This window comes from Myotis yumanensis, unplaced genomic scaffold, assembly GCF_028538775.1.
Source record: "Myotis yumanensis isolate MYYU_CA2020_CCGP unplaced genomic scaffold, mMyoYum1.0.hap1 SCAF_13, whole genome shotgun sequence".
NCBI classification, from domain to species: domain Eukaryota; kingdom Metazoa; phylum Chordata; class Mammalia; order Chiroptera; family Vespertilionidae; genus Myotis; species Myotis yumanensis.
This window is the reverse complement of record NW_027223764.1, coordinates 57,423,748-57,439,151: the sequence shown is the minus strand read 5'-3', so window position 1 is coordinate 57,439,151 and position 15,404 is coordinate 57,423,748. Positions and strand designations below refer to the sequence as shown.

Sequence of the window (15,404 nt, the reverse complement as noted above, 5' to 3'; positions counted from 1 at the left end):
ATCAAGCCTGAAACCCAGGCACGTGTCCTGACCAGGAATCGAACTGTGACCTCTTGACTCATAGGTCATCACTCAACCACTGAGCAACACGGCTGCGCTGAAACCAGCTTTGGTCAAGCCAAGTCTATTCTCCATGTTGCATATTTGTTATCTGTGTCATTGATTCCAATCTGAACTCTATTACTTCCTTCTATTTTACTTTGGTTTAATTTTTATATTCTTTAACTTCTTGAAAGTGATGCTTCTTTAGCTAGTTTTGTCATTTTCTAATATTTATGGCTATAAGTTCCTCTCTATATACTGCTTTACTGTCTCAAAACATTTTTAAATGTACTACTATCATTATCAATTTAAAGCATTTCCATTTTGATTATATTTTTCCTTTGTCTCATTATTTATTTAAGTTTCAAATATATTGGGCTTTTCCAGCTATCATTCTGTTACTAATTTCTAGCACAATTGCACTTGATTTAGGAACCACACTGCATATTACTTCAATACTAGAGGCCCGATGCACGAAATTCATACAAGCATAGGCCTTCCTTCCCCCAGCTGCCGGCACTGCTTCCCTCTGGCACCTGGGACCTGGGCTTCCCTCACAGCCCCAGCTTCATCTGGAAGGATGTCCAATCTAATAATTAGCATATTATGCCTTTATTATTATAGACTAGAGGCCCGGTGCACAAAAATTTGTGCACACGGGAGGGTGGTCCCTCAGCCTGGCCTGTGCCCTCTCGCAGTCTCGGACCTCTCGGGGGATGACCACCTGCTGGCTTAGGCCTGCTCCCTGGGAGATTGGGCCTAAGCTGGCAGTCAGACATCCCTCTGGCAGCCCGGCAGCCCTTGGGGGATGTCCACTTGCCAGGGGGAGCAGACCTAAGCTGCAGTCGGACATCCTTAGTGCTGCTGAGGAGGCAGGAGAGGCTCCAACCACCACCGCTGTACTGGCAGCCATCAGCCTGGCTTGTGGCTGAGCAGAGCTCCCCCTGTGGGAGTGCACTGGCCACCAGAGAGCAGCTCCTGCATTGAGCGTGCCCCCTGGTGGTCAGTGTGTGTCATAGTGACCAGTCATTCCCAGTCATTCTGCTGTTAGGGTCAGTTTGCATATTACCCTTTTACTGTATAGGATAGAGGCCTGGTGCATGGGTGGGTGCTGGCTGGTTTGCCCTGAAGGGTGTCCCAGATCAGGGTGGGGGTCCCGCTTGGGTGCCTGGCCAGCCTGGGTGAGGGGCTGATGGCTGTTTGCAGCTGGTCACACCCCCTTCAGGGTAGGGGTCCCCACTGGGGTGCCTGGCCAGCCTAGATGAAGGGCTGATGGCTGTTTTCAGGCTGGCCACACCCCCTTTAGAGTGGGGGTCCCCACTGGGGTGCCTGGCCAGTCTGGGTGAGGGGCTGAGGGCCGTTTTTAGGCTGGCCAGCGACTGAAGCTCTCAGCCTCTCCTTTTTTTTTTTTTAATTCTGGGATTTATTTACCTTCTATAATTGAAACTTTGTTGCTGTCACTGGAGCTGAGAGCGGGCTCCTGCTCGCTGCAGCTCTGAGGCCATGGCCTGCTGAAAGCAGGTATCTGGGGTTTGTTTAGCTTCTATAATTGAAACTTTGTTGCTGCCACTGGAGCTAAGAGCCGGCTCCTGCTCGCCAGCTGAAAGCAGGTATCTGGGGTTTGTTTTGCTTCTATAATTGAAACTTTGTTGCTTTCAGAGCTCAGAGCTGGGCCACAGCAGGCAGGGAACCTTGGCTTCCTCCATCACTGGAGCAAGCAAGCCTCCTGCTCGCTTCAGCTGCGTGGCTGCCGGCCACCATCTTTGTTGGTGGTTAATTTGCATATCGCCCTGATTAGCCAATGGGAAGCATAGCGAAGTTATGGTCAATTACCCTTTTTGTCTTTTATTAGATAGGATTTTTGACATAATTTTAAATTTGCTTTATGGCCCCAAGTATGAGCATTTTGTTGTGTGTGGGCATTCTGGAGTGTGTGGGCATTTCAGTGTGTCTCAGGAGAGCTAGAAAGAGACACTCTGCAGTAGCCCTCTGCAGTGTGTGCAGTGTTCTATATGTGCTCTTTGGTCAATTGGCACATGTTGTTCTCCTGTAGTCTCATTATTTTATTTATTTATTTATTTATTTATTTATTTATTTATTTATTTTATATTTTACTTTATTTGGCTTAAACAACAAACTTATTTTCTCACATATCTGGAGCCAAAAGTCAAAGATCAAGGTGTCGGCAGGGTTGGTTTCTGAGGCCTCTCTCCTTGGCTTGTGGATGGCTGTCTCTCCCTGTGCTCACAGATCTTTGTCAGAGCTTTCTGTTAATAACTGAGAGAGATAGGTTAAAATCCCCAACTATTACTTTGTACTTGTTTCTTTACATTTTTCAATTGTTATTTATATGCTTCATTTATTTGTATATATGCCTTATATATTTTAAAGTCTTATTGGGTGGACACAAATATTTCTAGGGGACTTCTCTAATGATGCTTTTAGCCTGAATTCCATTTTGTCTAAAAGTAATGTACCACACCAACTTTCTTTAGGCTAGCTTTGGAATCCATTTTTAGACTCTTTCATATTCAACCTTCTAGTATTTTTGTTTTAGATTTCTTGATATTCTTCATTTACCTTGAGCACCTGATCCACTTATAATGTATTGTAATTACTGATATTTTGGGGCTTCAATCTTCTCTTTTTATGTGCTTTTAATTTGTACCCTTCCTTATGTTTCTTTTTCTTTCCTGTCCTGCCCACATGTTACCTTCTTTGTGGAAATTATATACTCTTTTACTGTTCTTTGAACAGCTATAGTAGAAATTATAAGAAGCATTATAAGGTTATTAAAACATAATATTGATAAATTTACCCTTTTCTTAATTCAAGGACCTTAGAATATTTTAAAAACATTTATATCCCTCTTCCAAGGGAATCTACTATAATGTATTTTATATCAATATTCTAATAAAAATTTTAATTTTATTTTTATTGTAGACACTATTACAGATGTCCCAATTTCCTCCCCTCAATTTCCCCATCTCCATCCAGCCCTTGCCACCCTCTGCCCCCTGTCCATCACTCATGTAGTCTGTGTACATGTTATGTATATAAGTTTCTTGGCTAATCCCTTCACCTTATTTCATACAGTCCCCATGCCCACCTCCCCTCTGACAGCTGTTAGTTTGTTCCATGTATGCATGCCTCTGGATCTATTTTGTTCATCAGTTTATTATGTTCATTAGATTCTACATAAAAGTGAGATCATATGGTATTTGTCTTTCTCTGACTGGTTTATTTCACTTAGCTTAATACTCTCCATCCATGCTGTTACAAAGGGTAAGAGATCTTCTTTTTTACTGCTGCATAGTATTCCACTGTGTCTGCTGATGGCTACTTGAGCTGTTTCTATATCTTGGCTCTTGTAAATAATGCTGCAATGAACATAGGGGTGCATATATTCTCTCTGATTGGTGTTTTGGAATTTTTGGATATATTCCCAGAAGTGGGATCACTGGATCAAAAGGCAGTTGCATTTTTAATTTTTTGAGGTATTTCCTTACTGTTTTCCACAGTGGCTGCAACAGTCAGCATTTCCACTAAAAGTGTACAAGGGTACCACTTTCTCCACATCCTCACTAGCACTTGTTGTTTGTTGATTTATTGGTGGTAGCCTTCTGGCAGATGTGGGGTGATACCTCATTGTAGCTTTAATTTGCATCTCTCTGACTGATTAGTGATGTGAGCAATTTTTTCATATATCTATTGGCCAACCAAATGTTTCTATTCAGGTCCTTTGCCTATTTTTTATTGGATTGTCTACCTTTTGTTGAGTTGTATAAGTTCTTTATATATCTTGGAAATTAGCCCCTTTTTAGATGTATCATTGGCAAATATGTTCTCCTATATGGTGGATTTCTTTTCATTTTGTTGATGGTTTCTTTTGCTGTGCAGAGCTTTTTAGTTTGACATAGTCCCATTTGTTTATTTTTTCTTTGTTTCCTTGGCCTAGGAGATATACTGGCAAAAAATATTGCTATGAGAGATGTCTGATATTTTACTGCCTGTTTTTTTCTAAGATTTTTATGTTTTTGCAACTTAACATTTAAGTCTTTTATCCATTTTGAGTTTATTATTATGTGATGTAAGTTGGTAATCTAGTTTCATTTTTTTGCATGTACCGGTCTAATTCCCCCGACATCATATATTGAAGAGACTATCTTTACTTCATATGTCTTGGCTCCTTTGTCAAATATTAATTGACCATAATGATGTGGGTTGATTTCTGGGGTCTTTGTTCTGTTCCATTGTTCTATATGCCTGTTCTTATGCCAGTGCTGTTTTGATTACCATAGGCTTGTAATATAGTCTGTTATCAGGTAGCATGATATCTACAACTTTGCTCTTCTATCTCAATATTCCTGAGAATGATATTCCAATCAACTGAGCTACCCGCAAAGGCAATACCAAGAATTTTTTTTAGTAAAATTAGTGAAATTTGAAAAGAAAAATATCCTTTGGCATCTATACAAAGAGTATGAAGAAAATAAAATCAGGTTATCATCATGCTTTTTTACAATAACACTTTCTGACAGAAAATAGGAGTAATATATTCAAGATTTTCAAGAAAAGAAAATATGATTCAAGTATTTAATATCTAGTAAAACGTATCATGATGTACAGAGGGTGCAGATAAATGTCAACATGCAAGAGGTTAGAGAAAACTATTTCCAAGAAGCCTTCCAAGGGAATCTACTAGAAAACATGTTTGAGATATCAATGCTTAGAGAATTACTGATAAATATATGCATATAAAAGAGTTAAAAGGGATAAATTATAATATGCAAATGATTAAATCTACCTTGTTAATATAATTATTTAAAAATGGGGAAGAATGGTATAATCCAAGAAAAAAAATTTAAGTGTTTTTGGTAGTTGGTAATTGGTCTTTTATATTTAAGTGCAATGTAACAAAATGCCACAAGGTTAGTGGATTAAAACAATAGAAATGTCTCATCTCTCAGTTTCCTGAGTCAGGATCCAGGCACAGCTGGCTGGGTCCTCTGCCCGGGGTCTCACCAGGCTAAAATTATGGCCAGCCTGCTGCATGCCCATTTAGGGCTCCTTCAGGCTCAGCAGAATCTTGGACTTTGTGTTTTTGACACTGAGGTTCCTGTTTCCTTCAGGGTTGTGAGCAGGAGGAAGAAATTGAAAAGCTATTTGAAAAATTAATGACAGAAAACTTCCCCTAAGTTTTAGATATACAAATCCACGAAGCACAGAGAGTCCCAAACAAGATGGCCCCAAAGGAGCTCATCCAAGACACATCATAATTAAAATGCTAAGGGTTAAAGACCAAGAGAAAATTTTAAAAGCAGGAAGAGAAAAGCAGTTAGTTACTTACAACAGAGGTAGATAACAACTGTCAGCTAGTTTCTCAAAAGAAACTTTGCAGACCAGAAAAGAGTGACAAGAAATATTCAAAGTGATGAAAAGCAAAAATCTACAATAAAGATTACTCTACCCAGCAAAGCTATCATTTAGAATTGAAGTTCAGATAAAGAGCTTCCCAGACAAGAAAAAGCTAAGGCGTGTATCACCAGTAAACCAGCATTACATGAAATGTTAAAGGATCTTTTTTAAGAAGGAAAAGATAAATAATATGAACAATAAAATGACAATAAATACATATCTATCAACAATTGAGTCTAAAAATCAAAATAAATGAACAAGGATTCTTCTAATGAAAAAAATAAACTAATGAATAAAATAGAATCAGAGGCATGAATCATGGAACAGACTGAAGAAACTCAGAGAGGAAGGATGAAGGAGGGTGGAAAGAGATTAACTAAATAACTTATGTTCATAACCCAGGGAAATAGACAATAGGGTGGTGAAGGCCTGAGGTGGGGTAGGATCCTGGCGGAGGGAGGCAATGGGGATGAGAGGCCAGAGACATCTGCAATAATCTCAACAATAAAGATTTTCTAAAAGGAAGGAAGGTGCAGAGGGAGAAAGGAAGAAAGAATGGAAGGAGAAAAGAGAAAAAACAGAATGAATAAATAATACATGGTGGGAAAAAGAAAAATAAATTACTAAGACTTATATGAAAATAAAGCCTACAATGTTTATATCTGAGAAGATTTGGTCTAACACGTAAGTCCATCAAGCACATCAAACTTTTTAAATATGTATTTAAATTTGAAAGGTAATAAATGCATATATGATTATATTTAAATATTTTTTAATTTTTCCAAAATAAGCATTCATATACTCACAAAGATGTCAATGGGAGATTCATATTCATATCATAGGCAAAAATTGATGTGTTGTTTTATGAAACTTAGTATTTCAATTAGTCAAAAGTTTTCAATTTGAAATTGACTTCCCAAAAATAAAATCAAAACAAATACAATCAGTCTTCTCATATTTATTTATTTAACTTCTCTGACAAATGAAAAATTAGTCCAGTTATAAAAATATAAGGCACACATTAAAGAAAAAAAAGTCAAAAATTGAGTTTTTCTTTACAAGAATATTTTAAGGCCCAAGTAATAAAAATGCAAGAGACAATACATAGTAAATATTTCCATTTAAATAACAGCATGAAATCCTCAGGAATATTGTTGTCTATTATTTTATAAAAACAGAGGGAAAGATTAGGAATACAAATATTAAAGGCCAATCATCAAAATTAATGTTTAGCATAGACTACTATTTATATGAACAATGTAAATAGGTGGAATCATCTATTTGACTTAATATAAAATAGATTTCTGGCATATAATTATTTTAAAAATGAGAATGATCATTTTAATTCATCCAATTCAAGTATTCATTCAGCCAAGGGAACAATCTAAGCCTCTTAAAAATTCAAGATCTACAGCTTAATATTAGAAATTTTCTTAATATAATACATAGAATATTCTGATCTTTACTGAATTACACTTTACAAAGATGTATATTCAAGTGCTTTATAGCTTAAAATAAAATCTAACTGGTCACTAAAATTCTTTGATAAAATTATCACTGTAATTGTATGAGGCAAAGTCCTATAATAAGATGAATATAATAATGGCTACAATCTTTTCAAAAACAGAATATGGAAGTTTTCATTTTATGAATTTGGTTTTCCAAAATTTGGTTCCCAAAGCCAATTTCTAAATGTTACAGCAGAGGTGGAGGGGGGGTGGGTAATAAAAATAAATGATTTAATAGAACTCTGAAGAAAAAAATAACTATCCTAGATCTTAGTTTGAAAAATAAGAGATTCAAAATTACATAATAATGCTTATATCAAAGCCTATTAGTTAGCTAAAGGGCAAAAACTAAAAAGCAAGTAGAATGTAATATTTGCTTTCAACAAAGCAAACTGAGTAATATGTTAAGTGTTAGGGTGGGATAGGAAAGAACTCAAGCCAGGCAAAAGTTTCCTCTTGGACCTTCTCTATAAACAGCTATTTTAGTTTTGAACTGTTCCTCAGTGTGCTCATGTGATGGAGGGAGGAAGTCTGCCCACCCACAAAAAGCTCCCCACACCAACAGGTCTTTGTCCAGTGGTTCTAGAAAGGCAGCTGGTCCTCTGAGCTCCCTGGGGCTCCATGGGACTTGGAGGTACAGAAAAATGGAGTCCAATTTGCATAACACATTAAACCATCCTAATAGGAATCTTCAGTGAACTGAGTTATTCAAATGCCAGCTAATAATATAGATTCTAGCTAATAACCATGGATAAGTATCTGTCTTGAAAATGCCTGTAAGAAGTCAGTTTACTGGTTCTAGGTCCTCCCAGAATCAGAGCTTCCTAAGGTCTGGGAAATCCTCAGCTCCCTTTAACTATCTTTCCAGATAAAATCTTAATGAATATAGTTTAAGTCCTTTATTGGGCTCTGTAATCCCTTCAACCAAATAGGCTGCAGTTGTTTTAAGAAACTTTTTATTTCATTGAAAAATGTGGGAGGGTATTTTGATATTATCTAAGTAAGTAAAGTCAGTGGGTAGACACTATTCACCCCAAACCAAAGAATGCTGCCTTCAGGAGTTGTCAGAAAGGAAATCAAATGATACACCGAGAGAGCACATTGTGCGCACAGCAGAGCCCTTCCTTCAGCACAACCTGTCATGCTCTGTCTGAGGAAGCTCCAGGCCACCTGGCATGTCAAGTGTGATGCAACTTCAGTCTTTCTAAATCCAAAGTCGCAAGCTTCCGAAGAACTTCAAGCACAATTTTATAACAAAACCAATACTGCTCCTGTAGACATAGATATGGAAAACAACAGACCGTTAAGTAACTGAATACCAATATTCACTTTCAGAGAACACATTTGTAATTTTCAGCCACAGAGAAAGTTCCTAAAGAGCACACATTTAACTAAGAACTTCTGTACATAAATATATTTTTTAAAATATCAGAAACATAAATGATCACAATATAGTTCTTGGTCTAAAACTAAAGGCTTAACTGAATAGAGGGGAAACTAACTCTCAAACTCATTCTACTTATATTTTCCTTGGATGAATCACATTTTAAACTTTTTTTTAGATATAGCCTCAGGTCTCTCAGACAACAATAGTTCAAATAAAATGCTCCATATTACTCAATGTTGGCCTAAAAACAGGTCAGCCTGAAGATTCAGGGGTACCTATTTTCATTATCCATACTCTCTTAACCCCCAAAAATGACTAATAATTAACCTGTGAAAGAAATGATCGTTTTATGACTATCATGACTAATGAGATTAATATTTTAGTGGCAAGTAAATATCCCAGAATTGCTATCCATAAATTTATGAAAATTCATTGAGACATATTTCTCTAACAAAGCTTGCGTGTGGACACTGGGAGACTTGGTCTCAGTCTCAGCTCTTCCATTTGCTACCAGAATGAAATTACTTCATGGAAAAGACTGCATTGCTCTGAACTTGAAGGTCTGCATCACTAATGTCTACCTCAAAAGTGAGAACTCAGTGAGCTCATGGAGGTGAAAGAGCTCTATAAATTGTAATATGCTCTACAGTGAATCTCTATGTTCATTATTCTTCAAATTAGAATTACGACATGAGAGCTTACCTTTGTTTGAACCATGCCATAACGTTGTGCTCTCATTTGGGCCACGATATCTTTGATGTTGAACTGCAACGGGATGACAGTAATTCTATGTTATCCATATAGAGCAAAACATAAACCCACAATTGCCAAATAAGTACTCAAACTGATTTCTAGTAAAAAAGATGCCAAGATTTAACCAGAAAGGTCTCATTTTCAGTCATAAGAAAATGCACTATTTTAACCTAGTCTAATGGATAAGCAACACTTGTATAGTGGTTTTCCAGGAAAAAGCAGGAAGCAATCAAATAGCAAGAAATGCTCTCCAAAAGAAATAACAACAAATTTTCCCCTGTGTATACTTTTCTGTTCTCCAAAGAGAGACCTTAAAGCGGCACTATAACTCTGGTAAAGTCTGATGCATAGAAGACTTGTTCTGGCCACAAAAGTAGCACCGCTGTTTCTCATAAAGAAAGTCCTCTTGACTCAAACGGAGACCCTGAGCAACAGCAGCGACGCCAGATTCTACACGTGTGCATGGAGATCTGCTCTGCCCAGAGTAGTCGCTGCCTGGGGCAGGCCTGCAAAGGGCAGTTGCTGGGCCACAATGAGATCAGTCCAGAAATGAGCAGTACGTTTTAGAAACTCTTAGGGCAGTCTGCCACCGGCACAGGGTAAGAGGTGTCATCAGTGGAACAGTGCACAGACCAGCTAGGGCGCTGCTCAATTTTCCTGAAGTCACATTTGGTGCAAGCTGAGGACCAGACATGTGCTGTAAGACCATGTTGACAGCTGAAAATTTTAAGCTTTGTCAACCATAACCCAAAAGTATGTAAAAATCAGAGAATATAAGCATTCCTTTACCTTTATAACATGTCATTTTTATAATAATTTTAAATCTAATTTAGCCTTAAAATTTTTATATTGAAATAATTATATATGCAAAGTAGGTTGCCAAAAATACATATCAAGAAATGCTGTGTATCCTTCACCCAGTTTCCCCAAATTATAACATCCAAGATAGTGGCAGTATAACATCAAAAGCAGAAAATAGACATTGGTACAACCCACAAAGCTTATTCAGATTTTGCCAGTTTTATATGCGATCATTTGTGAGTGTGAGTGTTTGTGTATTTGTGGTTCTGTGCAACATTATCACATATGAAAATTCATTTAACTGCAACCACAATCAAGATCCCTGACCATTACACCACCAGATTTCCTTATGCTATCTGTTAGGACTACCATCTATCACCACCCCTCACCCTTGGCAACCAGGGAATCTGTTCTCCATCTCTATAGTTTGCTTCAAAAGGATTATATGAATGGAATAATGAAATATCTAACCTTTTGAAAAGGACTTTTTTTCATGCATCTTAATTGCCTTGAGACTCATCAAAATTGTTTTGCATATTAATAGATCTTTCCTTCTTGCTGCTAAATAGTATTCTAGGGTCTGGAAATGTACCGGGTTTTTAACCATCAACTTGCTGAAGGACATCCAGGTTGTTTCCAGTTTGGGGCTGTTATGAATAGATCTGCAGTGAACATTTGTGTACAGGTTTTTGTGTGAATATGAGTTTTCATTTCCCTGGGATAATTAACCAAGAGTGCTATTGTTGGGCTTATGTGGTTAAGTTTAGTTTAGAGTTTTAAAGAAACTGTAGCATTATTTGCCAGAATTGGTATACTGTTTTATATATATATATATGATATATGTATATGTGCGACCATTACAACCAAACAACCGGAACGACTGGAATGACCAGTTGACCAGTTGCTATGATGCACACTGACCACCAAGGGACAGACACTCAATGCAGGAACTGCCCCCTGGTGGTCAGTGTGCTCCCACAGCCAAACTCCTGCAGCCAGCCAACCTCCCGCAGTCCCTCCCCCCTGGCCACCTGGCCAACCTCCCGCAGTCCCTCCCTCCTCCTTCCCCCCGGCCTGCAGGCCTCAATCAGCCAGGCTCCAATCAGCCCTGATTGCCAGCCACACCTAGGGACCCCGCCCATGCACAAATTTCATGCACCAGGCCTCTAGTGCTAGAATAATTGAACAACTATAGGGCAACAATAAAAAGAAAGAAAGAAAGTCAACCTCGATCTAAATCTCCACCTTATACAAAAAATTGACCCCAAATAGATTATGGACTTAAATGTAAAACATAAAACTATAGAACTTAGAGAACACAGCAGAGAAAAACTTCTTTGGGACCTAGGCTGATGAGTACTTACACTTGGCACCAACAGCATGAAATCCTGTGGGGTTTTTAAAATTTATAATTTAAGGTTAGATAAATTGTGAAAATGAATTTGTATTTATTTAACCTAAGTTTACTGATGGCAGAACAAGCTTCTGGACTGGGTTGTCAGGGAAAGCACAGCTTTCTGAATGGAGTTGCAGTGACTGACCACATGAGGACCAGGGAAGTGATGCAGAGAAACAAAGGCCAAAAGAGCTCATGGTAATTTTACCTCGAATTATAATTCCTTACATACTTTAAGGAGTTTTACAGCCATTATTCATTGTGAATTGCTAAAACTACATGTGTGTTATTATTTATTAATCACTGTATTATTATTTATTAGTACTAGAGGCCCGGTGCACAAAAATTTGTGCACTGGCGGAGGGGCCCGGGGTGACCCTCAGCCCCACTTGTGCCCTCTCACAGTCTGGGGCCCCTCGGGAGATAATGACCTGCTGGCTTAGGCCTGCTCCCGGGTGGCAGAGGGCAGGCCCAATCCCTAGGTGCCTGCCCCACAGCCCCTGGTAGGGCTCAGAGCAGGGCCAATTGGGGAGTTGGGGCCCCTCCTCCTGTCATGCACAGAGCAGGGCGGATCAGGAGGTTGCGATGTCACCCCCAGTCACGCTCAGGGTAGGGCCGATTGGGGGGTTGGGGCACTGCCCCCTGTCACACTCAAGGCAGGGTTGATGGGGAGGTTGTGGCACCACCCCCTGTCATGCACAGAGCAGGGCGGATCAGGGGGTTGTGGTGCCACCCCTGTCACATACAGAGCCGGCCGATCAGGGGGTTGGGGCGCTGCCCCCTGTCACGCACAGAGCAGGGCCCATCAGGGGGGTTGGGGCACTGCCCCCTGTCACACACAGAGCAGGGCCGATCAGGGGGTTGGGGAGCTCCCCCCTGTCATGCACAGAGTAGGGCCCATCAGGGGAGTTGGGGCACCGCCCCCTGTCACACACAGAGCAGGGCCGATGGGGAGGTTGCGGCTCCACCCCATCACACACAGAGCAGGGCCCATGGGGGGGTTAGCGCGCTGCACCCTGTCACACACAGAGCAGGGCCGATCAGGGTGTTGGGGCGCCTTCCCCTGTCACGAACAGAGCAGGGCGGATAGGGAGGTTGTGGCCCCGTCCCCTGTCACACACAAAGCTGCAGGGCGATCACGGGGTTTAGGCACTGCCCTATGTTATGCTGCTCCAGGGGCCAGGAGGCCCCGCGGCTCCACTGATCCCAGTGCTCGGAGGCCTTGCAGCTCCACTTGACACCGGGGCAATGAGGTCTTGCTGCTCAGCTGATCCTGGTGCTAGGAGGTCTCGCGGCTCTGCTGATCCCAGGCTGGGAGGTCTCATGGCTCCACTGATCCCGGTGCCAGGAGGCCTCGCGGCTCCACTGATCCTGGTGCTGGGAGGCGTATTACCCTTTTACTATATAGGATAGAGGCCTGGTGCATGGGTGGGGGCCGGCTGGTTTGCCCTGAATGGTGTCCTGGATCAGGGTGGGGATCCCGCTGGGGTGCCCAGCCAGCCTGGGTGAGGGGCTGATGGCTGTTTGCAGCTGGTCACACCCCCTTCAGGGTGGGGGTCCCCACTGGGGTGCCTGGCCAGTCTGGGTGAGGGGCTGAGGGCTGCTTTCAGGCTGGCGATTGTTGACTGAAGCTCCCAACCCCTCCTTTTTTTTCTCTTTTTTTTTATTTTACTCTGGGCCAGCTTTAACTCTGGCTCTAGCTTTGAGGCTTCCGCTGGTTTGTTTGCATTCTATAATAGAAACAATGTATAACTCCAGCTCTGAGATCCCGGGGTTTTGTTACAAAGTTTCAAACTGCCTGCTCAGAGGCCGGCAGCGCAGGGGGGGACCTTGGAGTCCTCCTTCATTGCAGCAAGCAAGCCTCATGTTCGCTTCCAGCTGCCTGGCTGCTGGCCGCCATCTTGGCTGACAGTTAATTTGCATATACTCACTGATTAGCCAATGAAAAGGGTAGCGGTCGTACACCAATTACCATGTTTATCTTTTATTAGTGTATACTAGAGGCCCGGTGCACAAAAATTTGTGCACTCGGGGGGGGGGGGGGGAAGAGGGGGTCCCTCAGCCCGGCCTGTGCCCTCTCGCAGTCTGGGACCCCTCGGGAGATAACGACCTGCTGGCTTAGGCCTGCTCCTGGGTGGCAGAGGGCAAGCCCAGTCCCTAGATGCAGCCCCTGGTCAGGCTCAGAGCAGGGCTGATTGGGGAGTTGGGGCACCGCCCCCTGTCATGCACAGAGCAGGGCGGATTGGGAAGTTGCGATGCCACCCTCAGTCACGCTCAGGGTAGGGCTGATTGGGGGGTTGGGGCACCGCCCCCTGTCACACTCAAGGCAGGTTCAATGGGGAGGTTGCGGCGCCACCCCCTGTGATGCACAGAGCAGGGCCAATCAGGGGGTTGGGGCACTGCCCCCTGTCACTCACAGAGCAGGGCCCATCAGGGGGTTGGGGCACTGCCCCCTGTCACTCACAGAGCAGGGCCAATCAGGGGGTTGGGGCACTGCCCCCCCCCATCACGCACAGAGCAGGGCCCATCAGGGGGTTGGGGAGCTCCCCCTCTCATGCACAGAGCAGGGCCCATCAGGGGGTTGGGGAGCTCCCCCCTGTCACACACAGAGTAGGGCGAGTAGGGCCGATAGGGGAGTTAGGGCACCGCCCCCTGTCACCCACAGAGCAGGGCCAATCAGGGGGTTGGGGCGCCACCACTGTCACACTCAGGGCAGGGCTGATGGGGAGGTTATGGCTCTACCCCGTCACACACAGAGCAGGGCCCGTGGGGGGGGGGGGGGGCACCACCCCCTGTCACACACAGAGCAGGGCTGATCAGGGGGTTGGGACGCCACACACTGTCACACACAGAGCCGCAGGGCGATCAGGGGGTTTGGGCGCTGCCCCCTGTCACGCTGATCCGGTGCCAGGAGGCCTCGTGGCTCCGCTGATCCCGGTGCCAGGAGGCATATTACCCTTTTACTATATAGGATAGAGGCCTGGGGGCCGGCTGGTTTGCCCTGAAGGGTGTCCTGGATCAGGGTGGGGTCCCCACTGGGGTGCCTGGCCAGCCTGCATGAGGGGATGATGGCTGTTTGCAGCTGGTCACACACCCTTCAGGGTGGGGGTCCCCACTGGGGTGCCTGGCCAGTTTGGGTGAGGGGCTGAGGGCTGCTTTCAGGCTAGGGGTTTTGACTGAAGCTCCCAACCACTCCTTTTTTTTCTTTTTTTTTTTTTCTTCTGGGCCAGCTTTAGCTCTGGCTCTAGCTCTGAGGCTTCCGCTGCTGGTTTGTTTGCCGTTCTGTAATCGAAACAATGTATAACTTCAGCTCTGAGATCCCAGCCGGCTATATTTGTTAGAATGTTTCAAACTGCCAGCTCAGAGGCAAGTGAGGCGGGGAACGTTGCAGTCTGCAGTCACGGGAGCAAGCAAGCCTCATGTTCGCTTCCAGCTGCCTGGCTGCCGGCCGCCATCTTGGCTGACAGTTAATTTGCATAAGGATACGCTGATTAGCCAATCGGAAGGGTAGCGGTCGTACGCCAATTACCATTTTTCTCTTGTATTAGTGTAGATAGGATTAACCTACTTTTGCCTACCACTGTATGTGGCAGAAAAGTTAAAGTACCAGTTTCTAATGACATCACAGCTTAACAAGATCAGAAACTGGTTAATGATGGAAGTGGTACTAATTCATGAAACAGAAGTAGCAATTTACCACTGTAACTTAATAAACACATAGATATTGCTTACACAGTGATTCTTTCAGTATATGTGTGATTTGAACATGATGAGACACGAAAGAAGAAGTCTCTTTTCTCAGTTTGATTGCTGACAAACACAATTATACAGCTCTGCACTGTATAAAAATGTAACGTACAACATCGTCAACAACTGTTGCTCAGAGTGTAAGTTTTGTGAAGGATTATGTTCTGGTAGTAGAGCTGCAATGACCATAAAACAGTCAAAGGTAGTGACACAGATTAAGGAATTTATGCCAGAAGGCAAATCAACACACTGCTTCATCAAGACAGTTTTGATTAAAAAAAAAATAAAATTAAAAAAGAAACACCTGCTGGATGATCTAAACTGTGTGCTTAGTGGTGCAGTAAAAATTTGG

At 42.6% G+C, this 15,404-nt stretch overlaps 1 protein-coding gene across 1 annotated transcript in view; it reads right to left on the bottom strand.

Moving 5' to 3' along the window:
* Nucleotides 1-8,146: 8,146 nt before the first annotated feature.
* Nucleotides 8,147-15,404, bottom strand: part of PTPN20 (protein tyrosine phosphatase non-receptor type 20) — a 69,843-nt gene continuing 62,585 nt past the window's right edge. The window contains exons 7-8 of the mRNA XM_070431943.1: nt 9,058-9,120; nt 8,147-8,239 (exon numbers count right to left, since the gene is read on the bottom strand). Of these exons, the coding sequence (XP_070288044.1) occupies nt 8,147-8,239; nt 9,058-9,120 (156 nt within the window). The remainder of the gene's footprint in view (nt 8,240-9,057; nt 9,121-15,404) is intronic.